The 26,238-nt window shown below is 43.9% G+C and overlaps 1 protein-coding gene across 1 annotated transcript in view; it reads left to right on the top strand.

Annotated features, from left to right (window-relative positions):
- Positions 1-26,007, top strand: part of LOC144754856 (polyunsaturated fatty acid 5-lipoxygenase-like) — an 880,896-nt gene extending 854,889 nt beyond the window's left edge. Inside the window, exon 14 of the mRNA XM_078643117.1 lies at positions 25,264-26,007. Coding sequence (XP_078499243.1) covers positions 25,264-25,443 — 180 coding nt within the window. The 3' untranslated portion in view covers positions 25,444-26,007. The remainder of the gene's footprint in view (positions 1-25,263) is intronic.
- The last annotated feature ends 231 nt before the right edge of the window (positions 26,008-26,238 follow it).

Below are 26,238 nucleotides of genomic sequence, written 5' to 3'. Positions count from 1 at the left end.
CTAGTAGGAGATAGCGACCATCTTGGGTCCCACTTTGCATGTGAGTGATATTTATCACTAATGACATGCAAAGTGGGCATGCCAAGATGTTAGCGACTGGAAACAGTCGCTAACATCGCTATCTCCTATTATCAACTTTTGGAAATATTCGAGATAAGCGCGAATATCTCCAAAAAGTAACAGCTGCCCTGAGCAGTTCTTAGCCATGTTATCCAATGGGAGGTGGATAACATGGCTAAGAGCATTAGCTCGGTAATGCATGAATATCGCGGAGTTTTCAGCGATATTAATGCATTGCGCTCGTTTTTTATCGTATTTGCGATAAACCTTGATAATAGCAAGGTTTATCTGCGATAATTTCTGACGGTAAAAAAATCTTTGCAATGCATCGTTAGGGATAAATATCGCTTAACTTTGGTAATATGCCCCAACGTCTGTTAACGTTCGATTCGAAGGAAATCAGGAATTGTTGAAAAACATTGTGTGCGCCATCTTGTCTTTTTTCAAATGCCACACTTTTGTCGTGCACGGCAGCCATTTTAGATGCCTTGACCAGATCCACTCTGTGCACGCTGTCGATCCTTAGCATGGCTCCCCACCCTCGCAAGCATCTCCCCCAGGCAGTGGTCACCCCCGCTCTCTGTTTTATGCATGGGTAATAAACCTCCCCCCATCTGCGCTGTTCTTCCCTGAGAATCACACCCTGTGCCCGCCCGACACCTCCCTTTCGCCCTATTCACTACCGCACCCTCTGACACTCCTTTTCCTCTGTGTCCGATTGTCCAGGCCGGTCCTAGGCTATCAGCTAGCCCTGCAGATGTAGTTTATGGCCACAGCTGTAAAGAATCACCCGTCTTCAAAGGAGTTATAGTAGATCAAGGCCCACACTCGATGAGATCCGTCACAGCAGAAGCGTTGCTATTATCTGAAAACCATCCTGTATTGTGATTGGGGAGGGGACCGAGCGTGAAGCGGAAGATTCCAGGGATGACTCTTTGTACATCAAAGTTTTTACAATTATGTGTCACATTAAAAATATATAGCACTCCGACAAAGTAGTAAGATTATAAAACTTTAATAATTTATAAATATATACAAGAAAACAAAAATAGTAATAACATATAAACATTTTTAGAGAAAAACAACGAAGTAGCGGTCGGCTGTGCGAATAGTCCCAACGCAGCACAACGTCCAGATTTCCGGCGTGGGGCGTCGCGGGGGGTGGGTGATCAGTAGCAAACTGTTGTGCGAATAGTTCCAAGGCAGCAGAACGCGCCGAAATCTAGATGACACAAAAGTGATGTCTAGTAAGTTGCCACCCAGCAAATAACGGCGTGGGGCGTCGCGGGGGGTGGGTCATCAGTAGCAAACTGTTGTGCGAATAGTTCCAAGGCAGCAGAACGATGGCACCAAGGTGATGTCCAGTAAGTTGCCGCACTGGTTTTGGTATCCTACAATGCTGCTCCGAATAACGGCGTGGAGCGCCCCGGGGGAGGCGGCGTGAACGGGCCTCTCCAGGTGGAGTCTCGTCTGTTGTAGTGGGGCGCCCCTTTACCGTTTCAGTTGCCATTCCGTCCGCTTTTGGTCCACTGTGTCAAAATCCGCCATTCAGCTGAGTTGCGCCCACTCTTGCGGTGCAGCGATAGGCGGCTGTCACAGGACTCTCAAAATGGCGGCAGGCTGTTTCCTTTTTGGGCCTGGTCCACTGAAATGGCCCTGGGACACCTTGGAAATCGGACGCTTGTCTGCTAGGTCTTGGACCCCATTCTCGAAAGCGTCCCCTCCGCCTTGAGAATTCATCAAAAGTTTTGGGGGCCCCGACTCCTGCAGGCTTCTGGTGGGGAGCGGCTGCCATGATTGCTCGCGGAATGACCACGACGGAGCTACGAGATGGTGGTGCTCTCATGGTGACGCCAGCTTCAGTCTGAAACATCCAGAAACAAGGTGGGGCTTTCATCGTTTGGGGGAAAAAAAAAGTTTTCATCCAATGAAAAGTGTTGTTTTTAGGTCATATGATCAAGCCTTCCATCATTAGGAAACCAAAAGTAAAATGAACCAATGAAAAGTTTTATAAACAAGTCACATGACCTGTTATGCGGCATAGGGTATAAAATGCGGAGAAAATACGTTGGCACGTGAGGCGGCGTCAGTAGCGGACCGATGTGCGAATAGGCCGAAGGCAATACAACGCGCCAAGATCCGGATGGCATCGAGGTGGTGTCATAGTTGAGAGTTCTGAGCAGCGGTTGTAACACTGTCTGAAGCTTATTTGCAGCTGCTGCAGTTTCACTACGCGCCAAGATCCGGATGGCACCGAGGTGGTGTGTAGGAAGTTGCCGCACTGGTGTGGCCATCCTACAATGCTGAAAGTCGGCGTGGGGCGCCCCGTTGGCCTGTGAGTTTGCGTCAGTAGCGGACCGATGTGCGAATAGGCCGAAGGCAGCACAACGCGCCAAGATCCGGATGGCACCGAGGTGGTGTCTAGTAAGTTGTCGCACTTCTGTGGCCATCCTACAATGTTGAAAGTCGGCGTGGGGCGCCCCGTTGGCCTGTGAGATGGTGTCAGTAGCGGACTGATGTGTGAATGGGGCCAAAGGCAGCGCAACAATATTTTCTACTATATTTCCGGTGTAGAAGAGACCACAAGGCGCTGAGATGCCAAGATCCGGATGGCACCGAGGTGGTGTGTAGCAAGTTGCCGCACTGGTGTGGCCATCCTACAATGCTGAAAGTCGGCGTGGGGCGCCCCGTTGGCCTGTGAGATGGCGTCAGTAGCGGACCGATGTGCGAATAGGCCGAAGGCAGCACAACAATATTTTCTGACTGACACCACAAGGCGCTGAGATGCCAAGATCCGGATGGTACCGAGGTGATGTCTAAGTTGCGGACTGATGTGCGAATGGGGCCAAAGGCAGCGTAACAATATTTTTTGTATGGAAGATACCACTAGGCGTTGAGATGCCAAGATTCGGATGGCACTGAGGTGATGTCTAGCAAGTTGGTGTGGTCATCCTACAATGCTGAAACTCGGCGTGGGTCACCCCATTAGCCTGTGAGATGGCGTCAGTAGCGGACCGATGTGCGAATAGGCCGAAGGCAGCACAACGCGCCAAGATCCGGATGTCACCGTGGTGGTTTCATAGTTGAGAGGCACTTCATCTGCAGTGGGGCGCCGAGATCCGGATGGCACCGAGGTGATGTCTAGCAAGTTGCTGTACTGGTGTGGTCATCCTACAATGCTGAAACTCGGCGTGGGTCGCCCCATTAGCCTGTGAGATGGCGTCAGTAGCGGACCGATGTGCGAATAGGCCGAAGGCAGCACAACGCGCCAAGATCCGGATGTCACCGTGGTGGTTTCATAGTTGAGAGGCACTTCATCTGCAGTGGGGCGCCGAGATCCGGATGGCACCGAGGTGATGTCTAGCAAGTTGCTGTACTGGTGTGGTCATCCTACAATGCTGAAACTCGGCGTGGGTCGCCCCATTAGCCTGTGAGATGGCGTCAGTAGCGGACCGATGTGCGAATAGGCCGAAGGCAGCACAACGCGCCAAGATCCGGATGTCACCGTGGTGGTTTCATAGTTGAGAGGCACTTCATCTGCAGTGGGGCGCCGAGATCCGGATGGCACCGAGGTGATGTCTAGCAAGTTGCTGTACTTGTGTGGTCATCCTACAATGCTGAAACTCGGCGTGGGTCGCCCCATTAGCCTGTGAGATAGCTGTTCTTTGGATTTGGGCCTGGCTCGTCTGCTGTAGTGGGGCGCCCCTTTACCGTTTCAGTTGCCATTCAGCTGAGTTTCGGCTGCTCTTGATGCTACAGCGACAGGCGGCTGCAACAGGACTCTCAAAATGGCGGCCTGTTCTTTGGATTTGGGCCTGGTCCACTAAAATGGCCCTGGGACACCTTAGAACTCGGACGCTCGATTTTTTTTTCCTTTCCTGTACATGCAAAAAAAGGTAAATGCCCGGTACGTTACACGCTTCATCTGCCACGATGAACTCTCCAGAGGAACCGAAAAAAAATATAGTTGTGGTAACTATACCATGCATCGTCATATGGAGAGGTGGCACCAATTAATTATAGTGCTGCATAAAAGAGAGATTTGGAGGAGAACCCCTGACCTGCTAGTACATTCATCAAAGAAGTGGCACTGAGAGCTTCAGAGGCAAGGGAAACGGTCCCAAATATTTAGAAGAACTTTGGAAAGATTAAAATGACATGTTTAGATTGTGGCAAATTAATTTCATGTGGACAGATGAGTGTTACTCTAATAAATACAGCATATGAACATCATCATAGTCGATGGTTGGTAGAGACATTTTGACTATATCCTGGACCTGCCCGTCCTCGCCCAAAATGGCGCCAGAATAAATGGGACTCGTAACTCCTTGTTGTGTACTGGTTGCAGAACCTTGAAATCACGAGATACGTATGCAGTTTTGAAGCACATGGCGGGCGGGGACGAGAATTGATTGAATATTTCGACATCCCTATTGATATTAAGTTCTGATGTGTTATTGATTACTGTACTGTTGAAAGTTCGAATTAACGTCACCCATGGTACTTGCCCGCAAATGTATATCTAGATAATTTTATTGTAACTGGCCCTGTCGTATTTTAATTATAAAATGTACGTCCACCGATTCCGTAACTGTTAGACACCTTAGTTCTTGCAACCTAATGGCCCGCCCGTTACGTTCCTCTACAGTGTAAATGTCTATTCATCATATACGATTACAGTTTGCTCCGTGGCCGGCCCACGTGGTTATAGGCTCGTATTTGTATAATGAAATTTTCACAATAAAGGTTTTTAAAAGAAAACATGGTAGTAGTATATACATTGGTAAAGTTTTTAATAATAGTCACTGTTTTAGAATCATTAAAAGGCAAGTGAAATAAAGCAGACCAATTACATGAAGGGTAAAAGGTATAATACGAAGGAACGCAGTAAAGATAAATGGTCAAGGGCTGTTGTGTTTTCTATTCCTGCAACATAAAGTGATCGATAAGAATCTCATATTCAGGCGTATCGGCGACTAAGACAGCAGGTCGACCCTCTTTTGCTCAACGGCTCCGTCATGGGACGAAGAAACGCTCTTTTTCTCGAAAAAAGAATATATTTTACTTGCAGGACAGTTGTAAAATTTCCGGGAAAGTACATTAGCCTGGAACATTATAACATATATTTAAGAAAAAATAATGTTCGGAAGTAATGAAAAGCGTAATTTTTAGGTCATATGACCAAGCCTTTCATCATTACAATAAGAAAAGTAAAATGAACCAATGAAAAGTTTTATTAACAAGTCACATGACTTGTTATGCTTACGTTACGCGCTGCGCGCCCCGGATGACTTCCGGATGCGCTAACGCGGCGCGTCATATGACGCATTACGCGACAACGCAGGTACAGAATATAGTCAAAATGTCTCCACCAACCAGCGGTCGGAACACAACCCCTTTCAGCAGGCTAAATAGTTCTGTTAAATGACAACAGAAGGGACAGGCAACAAGAACCATCAGTCAAAGAGGGGAGGGCTAGTTCTTCTCTACCGGGTTACATTGGGGCGCTACCGGAACTGATCGAATTGGTAGTCTACAGTGTTTCTGGATGTTTCAGACTGAAGCTGGGGTTAGCATGAGAGCAGCACCATTTCGTAGCTCCGTCGTGGTCATTCCGCAACCAATCATGGCAGCCGTTCTTTATCGTTATTTTGGGCGGGGTGGGTGGCGGAGCCGAGCTGTTTTGCAGCCATCATTGTGTGGAGTTCAGTTCATCTCACTAGTTTTGTATTTGTCATGAGGGGTTGTTCCTAATGTTTCTATTTTAGCGAGGTCAAAAAGAGATCCCATTAGTGGCCTACTGATTTTGCTCGATTCCTTTTCTTTTTTTTTACACGATTTTTCGTTATCTGCAAAGACTAAACAGAGTATTGCGACTCTGTGTTTGTTTGTAAATAGAGAATGAACCAAAGAGAACTAATTCTAAAACAGTAAATACTTGGATAACAATGAATCAAATGGAGAGAGAAGCAGGCACGACGGATTACAATGGGGGCAAAGACCTGCGTTAACTACCTTTCACTATCTGCAAAGAGAGAGTACTCCTAATAGAAATGAGGGGGGGGGGGCACCATTCAAAGCAGATCAGTGTGCATAAACACCAAAATGTTTTCACTTACCACGTACTTGACATTCGACAGCTTATGATATTTGCTATTAAAAAACCATTGAAATTCACTGAAAAAACCATAGGTTATAGACCATATATAGTTAGGAATTAGCATTTACAAAACCTTGAAAATTCACTGAAAAAACCATAGGTTATAGACCATATATAGTTAGGAATTAGCATTTAAAAAACCTTATTTTACTCACACAAAACCATTGAAATTCCATATATAGTTAGTTGCACTAACTATATATCGCGCACCTGCAATCCACTGCTGATGATGTCACATATTACATCATTCATGACATGGTCAGTGACATCACTGATGACATCACTGATGACATCTCAAATGACATCACTGATGACATCACTGATGACAACATCCAGTGACTGTATGTTTCTGTAAAGTTAAAATGTGTCTTACATATTGAAGAATGAGTGGAAGTATAAGTGTCTGGACAAAGGATTTAGTAGGTGCATGACTGAATGCATGAGTGAGTGATTAAATGTGTCTCACTGAGTGCATGGGTTAGTGACTAAAGTGTCTTAATTTGTGCATCATTATGTCTGTTGTTCTGTAAACTGCTGCATGTTTTGATCAGTAGCTATATGATTAACTATATGGGTTACTGATTGATTGTCCAAGTATTTGTATGGGAGACTGAGTGTGTGTGTGGCTGGCTGGGAGGTGTGTGACTCTGTGCAGATCAATGTGTACTTGTATCAATGATTGTATAACAAGGTAAGTATGTGTTAGTATATGTTTGAAAATGTAAGGTGCTCTATGTTTAACTGTATAGACAAGAAAATGGAAGTGTCATTGATTCTTTACAGGACTGACTAGGTGTGTGAGTAACTCCATGGATGAGTGGCAGACTGTGAGTGTCTGTATAGGTGTATGAGTGCATATGATAGTGTTGTAAAGATGAGTGATTGTATGTATGAATGATAGTATGGGTGAATGAGTGAAGGTGTGTGTAGACGTAGGAATCAGTGAGTGCGTATGTAGTAACTAGTATTGGTGTGTCAATGGTTTCAAAAATTATATTCTGTATTTAACACTGGGTGAAACAGAGGTTATATTAAAATGTGAGGAGATGCATTGTATTGTCACATGAATGATATCATCAGTGATGTGGTCATTGATGTCAAATGAGATGTCATCAGTGATGTCATCAGTGATGTCATTTGAGATGTCATCAGTGATGTCATCAGTGATGTCACTGACCATGTCATGAATGATGTAATATGTGACATCATCAGCAGTGGATTGCAGGTGCGCGATATATAGTTAGTGCAACTAACTATATATGGAATTTCAATGGTTTTGTGTGAGTAAAATAAGGTTTTTTAAATGCTAATTCCTAACTATATATGGTCTATAACCTATGGTTTTTTCAGTGAATTTTCAAGGTTTTGTAAATGCTAATTCCTAACTATATATGGTCTATAACCTATGGTTTTTTCAGTGAATATATATATATATATATATATATATATATATATATATATATATATATATATATATTACAACACTTTCTCCCCCTTCAAGGAAACGATGAGCCGCACACGCAACACAGTGCTTTTAAAGCATTTATTCGAGCAATTTTGGGCGATCCTGACGCGTTTCATTCCATCTTGGAACTTTTTCTGAGGTGAGCCCTGGCAAAAAGAAACTGATTGTGAGTCCCCACAGGTGCAAATCTTTAACCATTCTCGGGCCTCTAGTGGGCATCAACATGATAATATATTACAGTGTATGATGCTATGTGGGGTTTTCACAATTTAGTCCAAACATTACAAACCCTCCAGTGGGCTGCCTTAATTAATTTTAATGTCTTGATGGAGATAGTCTCCAATTCCGTGTTGTTCCGAACTGCAGGCCAACTTTTAAGGCTGCTGCGGAACCAAACCAAATTCCAGTATCTGGCAGCGTCCGTTACCCAAGGTTCGATATTCACGAGTCACAAAGGTGGTCCAAGGCTGGCTAATGGCGGCGCACTTGCTGGCGGTGCGTAGCTCTGCGGCAAGACCAAGCCGCTATACATTACAACACTTTCTCCCCCTTCAAGAAAACGATGAACCGCACACGCAACACGGTGCTTTCAAAGCATTTATTCAAGCAATTTTGGGCGATCCTGACGCGTTTTATTCCATCTTGGAACTTCTTCTGAGGTGAGCCCTGGCAAAAAGAAACTTATAGTGAGTCCCAACAGGTGCAGATCTTTAACCATTCTCGGCCCTCTAGTGGGCATCAACATGATAATATATTACAGTGCATGTTGGTATGTGTGGTTTTCACAATTCAGTCCAAACATTACAAACCCTCCAGTGGGCTGCCTTAATTAATTTTAATGTCTCGATGGAGATAGTCTCCAATTCCGTGTTGCTCCGCACTGCAGGCCACTTTCAAGGCTGCAACGGAACCAAGCCGAATTCCAGTATCTGGCAGCGTCCGTTACCCAAGGTTTGATATTCTCGAGTCACAAAGGTGGTCCAAGGCTGGGTAATGGCGGCGCACTTGCTGGCGGTGCTTAGCTCTGCGGCTGGACCAAGCCGCTACACATTACAACACTTTCTCCCCCTTCAAGGAAACGATGAGCCGCACACGCAACACGGTGCTTTCAAAGCCTGTATTCAAGCAATTTTGGGCGATCCTGACGCGTTTCATTCCATCTTGGAACTTCTTCTGAGGTGAGTCCTGGCAAAAAGAAACTGATTGTGAGTATAATTTTTGTCAAATTGTCTTGACTAATGCCAGATCTAAAAGGAGAGTAACTTACGTGTGCACAGTTTGAAAATACGTGGAGAAGTGTAACATTTTAGAGGCAAAGGAATAGGTCTGAAAAATAGATCAATTCCCCATTTGACGGGGTAATCCTAGATTATCAGGTGGATGGGTTTGAAGGTGGATCATAAATTTAAACAGATGAATTCCACCTGCAGCAGTGATAGATGTCTAAACTTGAAAGTATTCTGCCTTTACATACATGTGCTCCAGATTATGAGTTGGGTCTTCACGCAGTGAGTCAATGCACCCAGTATAACCCGTTCTGTGAGGGACTCTACCTGTGCGCGACACATGATTACACATAAGAATTGCTTCCTGCTTATCAGCATTATAAGATAGGAAAACTCTGCAAGCGGTAGCTTTGCAAGACATTTTACAGGGTGCAGGAATTAGTCAACATGTATGATATATTGGAAGTAGCGATTTTGCTGAAAATATCTCATCAGAAAGTGGTTGAGATGCCTTAGCATGGCCTCCTGAGGCAGAAAAAGGTCACTTAACCTCTCAGGCTGACCAGGACGCCAGCTACTCTGCTCTTGTCTGAATCTACCCTGAGCTGCACAGAGGCAGACAGTGTGGCAAACAGACACACTCAATTGACATCCATCCGCTTATAGTCAAAATATGACCATATAGCCTGCCAGACTTAATAACATGGCCTCCAAGAGCAAAGAAAACTGAATATTTAAGAAATGATAAAGGTTCTGGAAGAAGAGGTGATCAGGGAGACCAGAATCATGACACACTGGATGACAGAAATAGCCTCAAGGTGCAATGAAGGACACCAAAACTATAATCAACCTCTCCAGCAGGAATCTGACCACCACCGAAAAAGAGGTATTATCCTTTGGATTATCTTTCTGCCCTACCTCTAACTTTAACTACACACAGAGCCGCATTGATCTTTTCCAATTTACTAGGAAACTCAGACTGAGGAAATGGTTCGCCACCAGAATGAATAGCGATCCAGGTACAAACTCTGAGAATCCAAGTATATTACAAATCGGAGATGCGGACATAGTACAAGTAATGCATGAATTGGAGGGAAACACAGACACATTGGGAAACTCCTCTATCAACCTTATTAATGATAACATTAGGATGGATCTAAGTAGCAAAAGTGGATTCAAACCGAAATCCATTTTTTTACCAATGATCAATAATGAAGCGATTGATGTGTTTGAAAAGGGAGTTATCACAGAATTTAAAAAACTAGCGAATGCCAGTAATCATGGGAAGAATAATCTGAATTCAGAACAAAGACAGGCTATTGATGATTTAAGTAATGACCATACTATTGTGATAAAAAAATCGGACAAAGGGGGAAACATTGTTGTAATGTCTAAAGAAATGTATGTACAGGAAGGTCTGAAACAGCTCAGTGATACTACGAAATATGAGAAGAGTAACAGAAAGGTATATGAGAGCAAAAATCAGGCATATCATGATAAATTGTGTGAATGGAGGAATCTCAAATTGTTAGAAACAGAGGAATTTAATTTTTTAAACTGTAAATTCCCGAAATTGCCAGCATTGTACTTACTCCCAAAGCTGCACAAAGACCCCATCAACCCACCAGGTAGGCCGATAGTGTCTTCAAGAAATAGTAATCTTGAAAACACATCAAGATATGTAGACCACTTTCTACAGCCGATCGTACAAGGTCTCCCATCATATCTGAGAGACTCAGGAGATTTCTTGGAAAAGATTTCTAATACCATGGTTGGCCCAGGCTGTCTCCTCATGACAATGGATGTCAACAGTCTGTACACCAATATCCCCCACGAGATGGGGGTCAAAGCCTGTAAATACTTTTTAAGAACGAGATCAATCTCATATACGCTGCATACTGAAATGCTGCTTGACATGATCTTTATGTGCCTTACCCAGAATTACTTCCTGTTCAACGGTGCCATCTACCACCAACTACTTGGCACATCGATGGGCACTTGCTTTGCTCCAAGCTTTGCTGGAATCTACCTAGGATGGTGGGAGGAACTCATTGTCAGGAAGTTAGACCAATACCGTACCGGAGTCCGTACCTGGCTCCGGTACATAGATGACATTTTTATAATCTGGGAAGGCACCAGGGAGGAGGCTGAAGATTTTGTGGCCATCTTGAACGTCAATGATTTTAATCTATCATTTACGAGTCATATTGACATGAAATCAGTGGATTTCCTAGACCTGAAAATCACCATTGAAGATTCAAGTCTAGTGACAGTTTTGTACAGGAAGGAGACTGCTGGAAATAGTCTCCTCCACGCACGTAGCTGTCACCCCCGCAACCTGATTAATTCAATCCCTTATGGGGAATTATTAAGAGCCAGAAGGAACTGTATCAAGCAAAAAGATTATGAGAAAGAGAGGGACATCATGTGTAACAGGTTTAAAGTAAGGGGATACAGCAAAAAATGTATCGCAGAGGCGGTAAGGAAAGTAGCGGATAAAGACAAAACCCAACCCACAGCAAGTGAAACAGAGAGTGAAAAGGAAGGAGTAAGATTCATCACTGATTATCACTGCCAAACCAAAGAAGTTAGAGAGGCAATCAATAAACATTGGAATGCCCTCAAAACCGACAAAGATATCCTACCGAGCCTTAGAGATCACCCCCAAATCACCTACAGAAAACCCCCATGCCTGAAAGACAAAGTGTGCCAAACTCTGATAGCCACCAAAAAGAGAGCAAATCCAATCCAAGGATTTTACGTCTGTGGCAGGTGCAAGGCATGCAAATTTAGTTACAATACTAAAGAGGTGAAACTATCACAATCATGTCCCCCGTTCAGAATTACCAAACATCTGAACTGCCACACAGAGTTTGTGGTATATGCCCTTAAATGTCCATGCGACAAATTCTATGTGGGCAGTACTATCAAACCGGCAAAAGAAAGAATCCTACAACACCTTAGAGCCATAAAAAATCAGGATAAACAGTACCCGATGGCAAGACACTTTGCGTCTCACCATAAAAGCAACAACAGTCTCCTCTCTTATGTGGTACTAGATCAAGTGCCCATTAGAGAAAGAGGCGGGAATATACTTCAGGAGCTTAGACGATTGGAGTCAAGATTTATAATCAAATACCATACTCTTCAGCCTCAAGGGCACAACTGTGATGAAGCCCTAGGTGTGCACCTCGGATAAATATGTGTTGTGTACAAAGATGTATATTTTATCTGTTTGGCTGTCTTCCAACCTTGTTTTAAATAGTGAACGAATGAAATGTAGGCACAAAAATTTAAGGTCACTAAATCACTTTTATTTTTATCATTTATCACAGGTACCATTGAATGTGGGAGAGTATGAAAGTACAACACTATCAGAACGTGCATGGCAGTATGTATCAACTTGCAGTCAAACACGAGAGAATTGGCACATGAGACTGTGTTCGCTAGCATAACTTGTATGGTGTGGCATGGTCAATGACACGGACATTATTCATATAGCCCACTGGGGCGATATTCACTGAAATGGTAATATCCAATGGGAGTGATTGGCTCTTCATGTTAAAGTGACATATTCAACAATGCGGAGACTTGGCAAATAGAGTATTAATTGCCCACTGGGGCATGATGTAGCGAAAGTGGCTGCGCCAAAAGAATGTGTAAACTTGGTCCGTGACACGTAACAGTGATCAAGCACAGGGCGGTGAGGCCACTAAGCAGAAAATAAGCGGCTTAAGTTCATGTTGCGGGATGGATCTAACAGATTGATCTAAGGCGCGAACCCAAAGGTTGTGAGTTCGAGCCCCGTGACAGGTTGGGAAAGTACCTTGAACGATGTTTGGATTTGCCATGTTTTATTTTGTTAATGTGGTATCATCATTTAAAACTTTATTGCCTGCCGCTTTTTGACAAACAATGTGAAGTTGACAAGCCAGTGTGCACGATGCCTTGATTTTGCATGCTGTATGCTGGCGTCATCATTTAAAACTTTATTGCCTTCTGCAAATTAATTAACAATGTAAATACGAGCGGCCATGAGTCCAAAATAAGGATTGTTGTCCAGGGTGCCGTAGAGAGAGAACGGGGCTTGCATACGTAGCATTTAGCATGAAAAATAGCAAATGCCTCGGATGGGTTGTTAAATTGACTGCTATGACGCAGAATTTACATGAAAGAAAAACAAATGTGTAAAATATAAATTTGAGCTGTTACTATAGCACTGCCGCACATTCTGGGAAGAGGAATGTACAACGTAGCTCCAGACATAAGATGATCTGGTAGTCTGTTAACTATGTTTATTATAATTTTGTTCCAACACAGTCACGTGATTTATTTAAAAAACGGATGCAAACAAACTCTTGTACTCGTGAGAAAGGGAAGGCTATTCCCGAAACGCGTCGAGTGAAAGCTTTGGAATAAATCCGGTTTTGAACACTAATGCTGGCCTGGACTCCGTTCTTGGAAAACGTGAACGTGTGTGTCTGATATATATATATATATATATATATATTACAACACTTTCTCCCCCTTCAAGGAAACGATGAGCCGCACACGCAACACAGTGCTTTTAAAGCATTTATTCGAGCAATTTTGGGCGATCCTGACGCGTTTCATTCCATCTTGGAACTTTTTCTGAGGTGAGCCCTGGCAAAAAGAAACTGATTGTGAGTCCCCACAGGTGCAAATCTTTAACCATTCTCGGGCCTCTAGTGGGCATCAACATGATAATATATTACAGTGTATGATGCTATGTGGGGTTTTCACAATTTAGTCCAAACATTACAAACCCTCCAGTGGGCTGCCTTAATTAATTTTAATGTCTTGATGGAGATAGTCTCCAATTCCGTGTTGTTCCGAACTGCAGGCCAACTTTTAAGGCTGCTGCGGAACCAAACCAAATTCCAGTATCTGGCAGCGTCCGTTACCCAAGGTTCGATATTCACGAGTCACAAAGGTGGTCCAAGGCTGGCTAATGGCGGCGCACTTGCTGGCGGTGCGTAGCTCTGCGGCAAGACCAAGCCGCTATATATTACAACACTTTCTCCCCCTTCAAGAAAACGATGAACCGCACACGCAACACGGTGCTTTCAAAGCATTTATTCAAGCAATTTTGGGCGATCCTGACGCGTTTTATTCCATCTTGGAACTTCTTCTGAGGTGAGCCCTGGCAAAAAGAAACTTATTGTGAGTCCCCACAGGTGCAGATCTTTAACCATTCTCGGCCCTCTAGTGGGCATCAACATGATAATATATTACAGTGCATGTTGGTATGTGTGGTTTTCACAATTCAGTCCAAACATTACAAACCCTCCAGTGGGCTGCCTTAATTAATTTTAATGTCTCGATGGAGATAGTCTCCAATTCCGTGTTGCTCCGCACTGCAGGCCGCTTTCAAGGCTGCAACGGAACCAAGCCGAATTCCAGTATCTGGCAGCGTCCGTTACCCAAGGTTTGATATTCTCGAGTCACAAAGGTGGTCCAAGGCTGGGTAATGGCGGCGCACTTGCTGGCGGTGCTTAGCTCTGCGGCTGGACCAAGCCGCTACACATTACAACACTTTCTCCCCCTTCAAGGAAACGATGAGCCGCACACGCAACACGGTGCTTTCAAAGCCTGTATTCAAGCAATTTTGGGCGATCCTGACGCGTTTCATTCCATCTTGGAACTTCTTCTGAGGTGAGTCCTGGCAAAAAGAAACTGATTGTGAGTATAATTTTTGTCAAATTGTCTTGACTAATGCCAGATCTAAAAAGAGAGTAACTTACGTGTGCACAGTTTGAAAATACGTGGAGAAGTGTAACATTTTAGAGGCAAAGGAATAGGTCTGAAAAATAGATCAATTCCCCATTTGACGGGGTAATCCTAGATTATCAGGTGGATGGGTTTGAAGGTGGATCATAAATTTAAACAGATGAATTCCACCTGCAGCAGTGATAGATGTCTAAACTTGAAAGTATTCTGCCTTTACATACATGTGCTCCAGATTATGAGTTGGGTCTTCACGCAGTGAGTCAATGCACCCAGTATAACCCGTTCTGTGAGGGACTCTACCTGTGCGCGACACATGATTACACATAAGAATTGCTTCCTGCTTATCAGCATTATAAGATAGGAAAACTCTGCAAGCGGTAGCTTTGCAAGACATTTTACAGGGTGCAGGAATTAGTCAACATGTATGATATATTGGAAGTAGCGATTTTGCTGAAAATATCTCATCAGAAAGTGGTTGAGATGCCTTAGCATGGCCTCCTGAGGCAGAAAAAGGTCACTTAACCTCTCAGGCTGACCAGGACGCCAGCTACTCTGCTCTTGTCTGAATCTACCCTGAGCTGCACAGAGGCAGACAGTGTGGCAAACAGACACACTCAATTGACATCCATCCGCTTATAGTCAAAATATGACCATATAGCCTGCCAGACTTAATAACATGGCCTCCAAGAGCAAAGAAAACTGAATATTTAAGAAATGATAAAGGTTCTGGAAGAAGAGGTGATCAGGGAGACCAGAATCATGACACACTGGATGACAGAAATAGCCTCAAGGTGCATGCTAAGTTCTGGGAGGCCATCAGAAACATCTGCTGATGAAGTCTGGCTTTATACCCCAGAGATCTACCGCTTTCAGTCAGTACACCTTGATAACAACATCGTATTTAGTTGATCCCCAGCTGTGAGCTACTGCTGTATTTTAAGTTGCTGAAAAGGTGTTTTACGCTTTCTTTTGGCCATACATGCACGAGGTTCTATGGCGCATGGGGCTTGGCGCATTTTACCAAGGGCCACAAGGGAAGGTATACTTATCCCCCCACATTCAAATCAAACACAGGCTTCTGGTACGGACTGTGAGAGATATTATCATTCGTTTCATCTTCAGTTTTCAGACTTACCGGGTCTATTACCGCGGGTTCAACCAACTATGCGGACACATCCATCTATACTGGTTTCTAATTTGTGTCAGGCCCCTTGGACTCCTGAAATGATTACTCCTTACGCCCTGAAGAAGGTGACACCCTTGATAGGGGGTGAAAACACCGCAACGCGCATTGGGGTGTCTCTTTCTCTTTGTCCCTTATTTTTGTTTAAAACTCAGCTCATGTTCATAAATTAGTTTCATTAAGATGTATTACAATTGTTTTTGACACTTAATTGAAATCTTTTCCTTTGCCGTGAGGGGAACGGCTGTGCTACTCCGTCTACCCACCTCACCTGAATTCTTCAGTGCCTGCATCCTTCAGCGCCGTGAGGGGAACGGCAAGTATAGTCTCACCCACGCCACTGAGACTACATTTCCCAAGAGGCCCTCTGTTGCGCAAGCGGAGGGCGTCACTGCAGGGCGACAAAGTCCTTGAAAGGCCGCGAGGCACTACCGCAGCACGGGACGCGCGCAGGCGAAGCACCTGCCAAGGGCGGGCCCATCTGTGACCGTCAGTGGCAGGAAGAGGCTGGGCCACCCCTCTAATGATTGTTTTGCCTTGTTGCCCAGAGCATGGAACTGGTGATCCAGCTGTGATTTAAACCGCCCACAGGTACTGTTGTAGTGTTTTTGCGGTGACTGTTCTATTTGGTGATTCTGATCCCTCGCAGAAAACTGTAAAGTCTGGACCTATTCTACCACCTTACTGCCTAGCTAACAAGGGTCACATTGTAGCAAGTTGTGTTAGAGTGTTGTATATCGAACCCTGCCTGTCCAAGCCTGACAAGATTAATAATGGGTAAAAGAAAGTTGCTGGGTGTGGGTGAGGATGGGGGGAGACCGGAAGCACTAGCTCAAATCGGAGCAGGGGAGATAAAAGCAAAAGGGCAAGGAATCTCCAAACGCATGCAAGAAGTAACTGTGTATTAGATAGGATAGACACCCTGATAGAAGAGTGTGAGGGTATCCTTGAGCTAGAGCCATCGGGGCAAGCATCTAGTGACTCACCTACTAACAAGTTGGCACACACGGATCAAACACTCATTACTACCATTCCGGCTATGTTCCAGAGAACAAATACAAGAAAGGTAGATAAAAGTCCAAAGGAGGGGGAATTGCCCAATGAGGATATAGCCAATATAGATCAAATTGCTACAGTGGTGCAGTGCTCAAATAGGTACCTCCCACTACAAGATATTGATGATAATGAATCAGGAGGCGATGGGGGGGCAAGTACAACTGCTATCCCTGAATACTCCACACCAGGGTGGGTCAAAACCATGTAAGGGCCACCAAGATTTAACCTTACAGGTTGGTGCAATGAGGAAAGAAATGGATGTAATGAGAGGCCAGATTGAGGAACTAATTATGCTAGTGAAAACTTTGAACTTGGGTCAATTGCAGCCAAGGGCCACAAGGGAAGGTATACTTATCCCCCCACATTCAAATCAAACACAGGCTTCTGGTGCCACATTTAGCTCAGGTAGGCCTAGGGTGGGGCTAAACTGTCATCTTGAAAACACACGTGTTAGCAGCCCTAAGTAGTATCTGGACTAACCCTGTTAATAATAACATCAGAAATTATTTACCAATAAACTCTGTCATGGCTCAGGTACATCAGAATGGCACTAGGGCATTGCATCTCACCAGCCAAGGCCTAGAGAGGAAAGTATGCATTTGGCAAGCAGTTCTATGGGAACGCAAATTTCCCCAGAAATTGTCATGGTGAATGTTTCAAAACTTGCTGTGACCAATAGACCAGAGAGTGAGGATTCCCTAATAAATAAATAAATCCATTGGATAAGGCATGTGAGAGGGTGCCGGTGGGTGATTAGGGAAGACATAGTTAGAGCCCGTAGGCTAGTAGCAACAGCAAATTCCCTGGATAGCATCAAGTTTACAATGGCTAGGGTACATATAGCGGAAAATCTTTTTGCCCTAGAATTTCGCACTAGTGTACCAGGACTATCAAATATACAGTTTAGGCGCCCATCGAGGGGAGGTGATAATGTTCGCCAACATGGGCTCAATCCTCCCAGGCCTAGGGGGGAATCAACATTGGAAAATATTGATTGACTCGAGGGTAATCTGGATAAGGGGCAGCAGAGCAAACTGGCTATGGAAGTGGCCCCCAAAACTATTTCATTTGGGTCTGATTCCCAATTAGTAGAGCTGAAACAAGTCGTAGGAGTGGAACCCTTGATAAACAACCAAAAAGTAGGGATTACACAAGATAGTACCCTAAGTCTAAGCATACCAATTGCAAACACCAAATTGGCGGATAAAGGGGCATTAGTAATGAATACCTTCATGACATGAAACATTGCAGGATTAGGTTCTAAGGTGGGATCCCCAGAGTGGCATGCTTTCATTGAGAGGTTTGACGTCTGTCTGTTCCAAGAGACTTGGCCAGAGGTCCCCATTTTTTGTGCTGGCTATTTGAATTTTTATATTCCAGCTATTAAAGGATTACGAGGGAGACCATCAGGAGGTCTGACAATGTGGGTGAGGCAAGATAGGGGGCTGAATATTCAAACTATCCGAACCCACAATCATGTCATCCAGGCGGTCAGACTGTCTGGGGGCTCCAAGGGGATTGCAGTAATGTACAATATGTATGTGCGTGGCTCAGGAGGTAAAAGGTCAGGTGTTTTAGCCGCACTTGACGATCTTCTGGAGAGTAATCAGCCATGCCTACCTTTGATTATTGTGGGAGATTTTAACACAACCTTTGAGCCACTCTTGAATGAGGAGGGCAACACATCAGATGTGAAAGATCTACGGTGCGGTGTCCCAAAGCTGGAGCTAGAGCCAATAAAAAGATGGACTGATGTGGTGTTCCATATGAATTCAACATGTATGGAAAATGGTCTACGGGCACTTAATGGCCATACAAAGTCCGATAAATTGGGGGCTGTGACATTTAATAATGGCTATAGCACAAGCAGGATATATTATTTTCTGGTCAGCCTAGCATTGTGGCATACAGTGAGGGATATGATAATACATGTGTGGATATGGACCTGTTTAGTTATAAGCCTGGCAGCGGAATAGAAGACAGTTTTATGTCTAAGGATGTGGTACCATCAAATGACCAAAGACGACTAAAATGGACCATATTAAAAGAACTAGCCCTAGTGCTGTCTAGGATTGACAATAAGCTGAACAGGGCAATTAGCGAGCTAAATGCTAGTGTAGCCAATTTGCCCAATCGCAAATTACCAACTATCATACATAATGAATTTTTGGGGCACTGGCGTATGAACTTTGTAACAAAGAGTAAACCCAAAAGCAGAGTTGAGAGATGCTATAAAATTAGGGGATCAAGCACAGGTACGATTAGCAAGGGCAACCTATCGTGGGCAATACTTAAAGTGAAAAAGGAATGGGACAGCAAAAGGTGGGATGATTTAAAGGAGGCCTGTGATGAGAGGAATCCAAAGCAATTTTTGAATATCTATAAATGGAACAGAGGATAGCAGGCTGCCTAGTCCCATAACGATGTCTCACAATCAGAGTGGGTAAACCACTTTAAACCCCAATATGCGGCAAGTGAGCATGATAGTGAAGTCAGTATTGCTAAACAGTTTTTTTTATTGAGGAAGCATTAGATAGGGCGGATGTTGAGGTAGCCTTAAAATCTATCATGGCAGAAAAAGCCCCGGGTTTGGATGGAACACCGGGGGATGTATTTCTTGCCAATAGGCAAGATGGAGCTTATATATTTTTCTATTGTCAAATGCTATAGCTCAGGGCTCGCCGATTCCAGATTCCTGAAAGACGCGGAGATCATCCCTGTCTTTAAAAAAGGAGACAAAGCGTGCCCAGGGAACTATAGGCCCATCTGTCTCATTGACTCGCTCCAAAAGGTAATGGGCAGGTGGGTTTTAAATAAAGTGCAGGATTGGATTGATGAAAACGGTATCTTATCCCCCCTCCAAGCAGGTTTTAGTGCTTTATTAGCACTATAGATCAAGTATTCAGGTTCACTCTGTTGCATTGGAAAATAGTGACCCTGGGTAAGGGGAGTTTATAGGATGTTTTTGTTGACCTTCGGGCAGCATTCGATCTCGTGGCACATGGGAAACTCTGGTTGACACTAAAAGATATGGGGCTACCACTTGACTTGCTGTCGCTTATCATTGACTGCACGAAAGCAAAAGGGCCAGGATTTGTTGGGGCAAACAGGGAAAAGTAACAGATTTTTTTCCAGTGGATAAAGGAGTACACCAGGGATGTGTTCTGGCCCGACCCTATTCTCATTGTATATACACGAGATAGTGAACTGCATGAAACTAACTAACACTGATGCACCGCCACCGGCAGATGAAAAGGTCCCCATACTGATGTTTGCGGACAACACTTTGATCCTCTCTAAAACACCGAGTGGGCTTCAGAGGGCCCTCTCAATCTTTAAAGAGTTTTGTGCTCGACGGGGATTGGAGGTCAACATGTCCAAAACAAAACTGATGACCTTTAACCCACATAGGGCTTTTAAAGGGGGCATCAGATTGAATAACATCATGCTTGATCAGGTCAAGGAGTTCACATACCTGGGGGTTCATATCCAGAAGGGGCTAAGATGGTCACATCAAGTTGATCTAGCATCATTGAAACATAGGCAACTGGCAGGGGTATTGTTAAAAGAATATAACATCTCTTTTACTAGGAAAATCAGCCCCGCCATGGAGATATATAGCCTGAAAGTAATCAGTTCTGCCTTATATGGTGCTGAACTTTGGGGCGACGAGAACCTAGCCAAATTAACCATCTCGGAAAATAAGTTCCTTAGAAATATAGCGAGTTTGCCCCAGAGCACCCCAATGCGCCCATTGCTGATTGACCTTGGGCGGAAGCCAATCGCAGAAACTGCAAAATTGCGCCCTTTGTTGTACTGGTGGAGACTATGGTCCACCCCAGATCTAGCAGAGTATGCAGCTGGTTTCCTAGATGTAATCAGGGTGGATAGTTCACGTAAAATAGATGGCTAAGACAGCTTAGAGATACAAAAAGGGTTGATAGACGGACCTTTTGAGCAAATCAAACACTCACCCCTAGTCAATTGATCTGGTTTTAATCCATCACCATTCTTTAGCTCACTCCTCCAACCCAGTTCAGACATGGCCATTTGAAAATCAGTCTGACCCTGTGCCTCATGGGAACAGTCCAGCCCGAACTGCCAAGCCATGTCTTCCCTGGACCGGAAACAAGCATCCTGGGACCGATTTCGGGTTAATAACCCTCATCAGCCAGGCTAGCTTGAATCCAGTGGCAAGGTGATCAAGGGATTCACGTCTGAGCATACCCTGCCAACTTAGGGCGAACCAAGCGACACAAAAAGGGATGATGGACGGAGCGTTTGAGCAAATCAAACACTCACTCCCAGTCAACTGATCTGGGTTTAATCCATCACCATTCTTTAGCTCACTCCGCCACCCCAGTTCAGACGTGAGTCCCGTGCTCTCCATGCTACTGGAATCAAGCTATCCTGGCTGATGAAGGCTGATAGCCAGAAACCGATCCTAGGATGCTTGATTCCGGCCCAGGGAAGACATGGCTTGGCAGTTCGGGCTGGACTGTTCACATGAGGCACAGGGTCAAGACTGGTTTGCATATGGCCATGTCTGAACTGGGGTGGTGTGATGAGCAAAATAACGATGGATTAAACCCAGATATGTGACTGGGGGGAATGTTTTGCCATCGTGCAACATTCAGTCCATCAATTGTTGTTTTTGCATTTGTCACCCGAGTGGGACGGGTATGCTCAGACGTGAGTCCCGTGCTCTCCATGCCACTGGAATCAAGCTATCCTGGCTGATGAAGGCTGGTAGCCAGAAACCGGTCCTAGGATGATAGATTCCGGTCCAGGGAAGACATGGCTTGGCAGTTCGGGCTGGACTGTTCCCATGAGGCACAGGGTCAAGACTGGTTTGCATATGGCCATGTCTGAACTGAGGTGGTGTGGTGAGCAAAATAACGATGGATTAAACCCAGATATGTGACTAGGGGTGAATGTTTTGCCATTGTGCAACATTCCGTCCATCAATTGTTATTTTTGCATTTGTCACCCCGAGTGGGACGAGTATGCTCAGACATGAGTCCCGTGCTCTCCATGCCACTGGAATCAAGCTATCCTGGCTGATGAAGGCTGATAGCCAGAAACCGGTCCTAGGATGCTTGATTCTGGTCCAGGGAAGACATGGCTTGGCAGTTCGGGCTGGACTGATCCCATGAGGCACAGGTTCAAGACTGGTTTGCATATGGCCATGTCTGAACTGGGGTGGTTTGGTGAGCAAAATAACGATGGATTAAACCCAGATCTGTGATTTGGGGGTGAATGTTTTGCCATTGTGCAACATTTCGTCCATCAATTGTTGTTTTTGCACAAGAAAGCTTAGAGCCACATTATTATGTATGGGTATAAACTCGCTGTGGGATGACCCAGAGAACGCTATCTTCCCTCCAATACAGATCCTGAAAGCTAAATATTGGGAAATGGCCCACACGGATCTGGTGAGGAATTGTGAGTCAGCCTCCCTTACTGGCTGTTTCTTATGCGGTAAATCGGTACCTGAGTTAGAACGGTATTGGGACATTATCACAAAGCCCTTTGAGCGGAAATTATATTTCCAGTTCAAGGTTGGTACACTGCCTATAAAATCCTTTACTAGCAAATGGTCCACATCTAGTGATGATTTGTGCTTGGTGTGCCAGTCTGGAAATGAATCTTTATCCCATGTACTATTTGAATGCAACGGCTACAGAGCCCCGTGGCGCATCTGGCTGTCCCCAATATGCAAACTTCTAGGATCAAGAAGGGCACAGGAGGTAGAAAGAATCCTAAGAAGCGACACAACTGAAGCGATAGTTGTTGCCATGGCAAAATTCTTGGGGTGGGTATGCACAATTAGAGCAAGGTCCCTCAAGGAGAGAATAGCCCACTAAATACATCTGTCTTGCTGTATGACATGTTTGAGTAGCCTTTCGCCTCTCACTTAACTGGATAGCTTGTCTTAAAGCAATTATGAAATTTTAATTAACTAATTTTTATATAATATTTTATATTGTATATAGTGTTTTTTAAAGACTTTTATAATTCCATTCTAGAAAGTGTACATTGATTTTGTAAAGATTTTTTATGAATTCTATCTGGAAATCATGTGTAATTGTTTTATATGTATATTGTGTGCTTTGATGACCTAATAAGTCAAATAAAGCTTTCTTGGATTGGATTAGACACTTAATCCATCTAATTAAAAAAAACATATATATATTGTAGTAATAAGGTTTATAACTGTTGTGTAATTTATTTGTAATCTAATTTAGGTAAGCATGCTGCATTTGTCTCGGGAGGGTGTGAAGGAATTGTTGTAGTCACAGTAAACATATCATGAGCAGCTGGTGCGCCGCATTGGTGCGGCTTGTAAAAGTATGTGAAAGTTGGAGAGTACTGCATTTGTGTGCTCGATTGGACCATTACTGTTCAGTGTTCATTGGTGTGATCTTCAAGACAGATGAATAAATGATCCTGCACAAAAGTATCAGTACTTTGGGGATTAGCATGTCTGTGATGAGGCATTACCAGCATGGACGTCAATTCACTAAAATGCCAGGGGTAGCAAAAGTGACTTCATATGCCCTTTGACGTTCACTTTCACTCACACATACACATGCTTACATATACAAACCCTTACACATACACACATATTCACACACTCACACACACTCTGCCTACACATACACACTCTCTCTTACATAAACACACTCAAAACTGTAAGCACACACACAGCATACATACATTTAAAAGCATTATTTCTTACTTACCTCAGCTGCTAGAAAAAATCATATTGCAGCTATTTGTAATCCATTTTCAATTAAATGTATAGGGAATAATGACATATTATTCCCTATAAGTGTAATAAAAAAATTGACAAAAAACAAGGAGAGCTAAGCCCCAACCAACGTCCATATGGAAAAGCTGCTTCTGCTCTTGGCACTGATTTTGTCGTTTCTGGCGCTAGGGGTCTCAAAGCCAGTGCCAGTAGTCACAAGAAGCATGCCAGGGGTGGCAGCAGCGGCCCCTAATATGACATCCATGATTACTAGGGGGTGTTACTTTCATGCGACTAACTTCAGGACTTGGTGCTTCCTCACCAATTCCTGCAGTTTGCCTGCAATTGGGGCTGGTTTTCTACACACACATTTCACTTTGGCTTCCCTGGTGTAACATGCACAGTAAAAGGCACAGTAAAAGAACTACAGCAGCACAATTTGAAAGCGTAACGTTTGATTCCGATGTTGGTGGGAACTCCTCCCACATCAGATTCAAACGTAATAAGGATGTAGTAAACGAATGTCTTTTCACCTATAAGAAATTCCACTGTCAAATATAGTGTTTTATGTTTTTTTGATTATTTGCAATTATTTATGGCCTTATTATGACTTTGGCCCCGCTGCCACACTGCCAAAGCCATAATGAGACCACTTGCCGGATTCCAACTGGAATCCAGGTCAGGCGGACCTGTGGCGGCTGGCCTATGGCAGTGCAGTGCCTAGGCTCATACGTGAGCCTTAGCAAGGCACCGCAATGGGAACGCCATTGCACGTTCCTGCAGGGCATGGACTGTCAAGCCCATGCCCTGCAGGAACTGGGGGTGCATACATAAGGGGGGCACACTATATGCCCCATGCATGCACTCCGTGGTGCAGAGGCAACAGGGGTCCTGTAGGGGCGCCCTTTGTTTCCTCATCGCCACACTTTCCTTGGAGGGCTCACCGCCATGAAACCTTTAGCGATGAGGGAACTCCTATTATGTTTGACAGTGCCTCAGAGGCACAACCAGCATATTAGGGGCTTCAGACTGCTGCAAGACCGCTAGGGATTGGGGATCCTTGGCAGCATTAGTGGCCCCATGGCGGTCTGACCGCCCAACTTCTAATGGGACGTTCAGACCACCGGTGCAGCAGGACCCTCACTGCCATCGTGGGTGTTTGACCACCAAATTCAAAATAAGGCCCTTACCATCTGCTTTACCACCTCCTTTGAGGGGAAGGAGATATTTTTAAGTAAAACCCCGATGTTTTGTAATGTCCAAGGGACTTGTAATTTGAGTTTTTAGATTTTTTTATGTGATTTTCCCACATGTGGTAATACCTTATAGAAACATATCTGATATGTAGGTTTACTGCATTGGTATTATGTGTATGATTTTGACTTGCAAAACCATTCAGTGAAATCTCATGTGTATGGCTTATATTGTAAGCCCATAGGGAAGTACCCTGGTAATTCTAATCTAATGAGCAAATCTCCCCATGTGATTTCTCAGATCAAAATAAAACAATATAAAACATGAATTATTTTCAAACTTTGACAAAAGCATATTTTTCTGCAATTACGTCTTTCTCAGTTTTTCATGATAACTTCTATTTTCTTTGTCCAGTTATTTTTAGGAATGTATCCAGACGAGCATTTTGTTGAAGAATCAGTGAAAGACGCCATCAAGGTATTCCAGGAGAATCTTAAGGCCATCAACAGAAGCATTGAAGAAAGAAATAAGAAAGAGAACATTCCATACAAGTACCTTGATCCACACCGTATTCCTAACAGTATTGCAATCTGACTATGTAAGCATATATAGAATAAAATATCCCCTGCCATAAATGGTAAGAGTATTGCAAGTCACCAAGGAGACCTGTGACCATATAGAAAAACAAAGCGGTACAAAAGGGGGTGGTGATGGACGGAGCATCTGAACCAATCAAACACTCACAGCCAGTCAAAAGATATAGATATATAGAAGAACAAGGCTAAAGTCTTGAGTACCTTTATAAGGATCTTGAACTTTGAGGAGTCTTGCAATATTCTTTTAATATATGTCACAGGGTATTTCATTCAATATAATAAATGCCTTGTAATGCATGGCAACACCATCACCCTCCCCAAAAACTGCTTACGCCCTTTGTGTATTTTTCGATCATATGAAAGAGTGAGCATGGCAGCAGATATGAAGAATAACAGTGAAATCTGTAGTGTAAAATTAACAAAAAAGCAGTTAACAATTTGTTGCAAAAAGATATTAGAATCTGTTTAATGTAAACAAGATTTTTAAAAATGCTGTATCTCAAAATGTTTAGTAACAAGCATATCTTTCCTGTAAGTGCCTATATCATGGAAAAAAATAAACACGTACAAAATAATTTGTTCTTGTTAATCACTGTTCTCATTTTTGTTGCGTAAACTACAGCTGTAAATATGGTCTGTGTACTGTCTTTCAACTTGGCTGCCGGCTCTTGCTGCAGGCATTATGACATCACAACTGTATTGTAATAGCCTATTACAGTTAAGTAGATATATAATTTCCCTTATTACAGGCGACTTGAAATGTCACAATTTGACTGTAATAAGGAACATGGAG

This window comes from Lissotriton helveticus, chromosome 5_1 (assembly GCF_964261635.1).
Source record: "Lissotriton helveticus chromosome 5_1, aLisHel1.1, whole genome shotgun sequence".
NCBI classification, from domain to species: domain Eukaryota; kingdom Metazoa; phylum Chordata; class Amphibia; order Caudata; family Salamandridae; genus Lissotriton; species Lissotriton helveticus.
The sequence above is the reverse complement of the archived record's forward strand: the minus strand, read 5'-3'. Positions and strand labels throughout refer to the sequence as shown.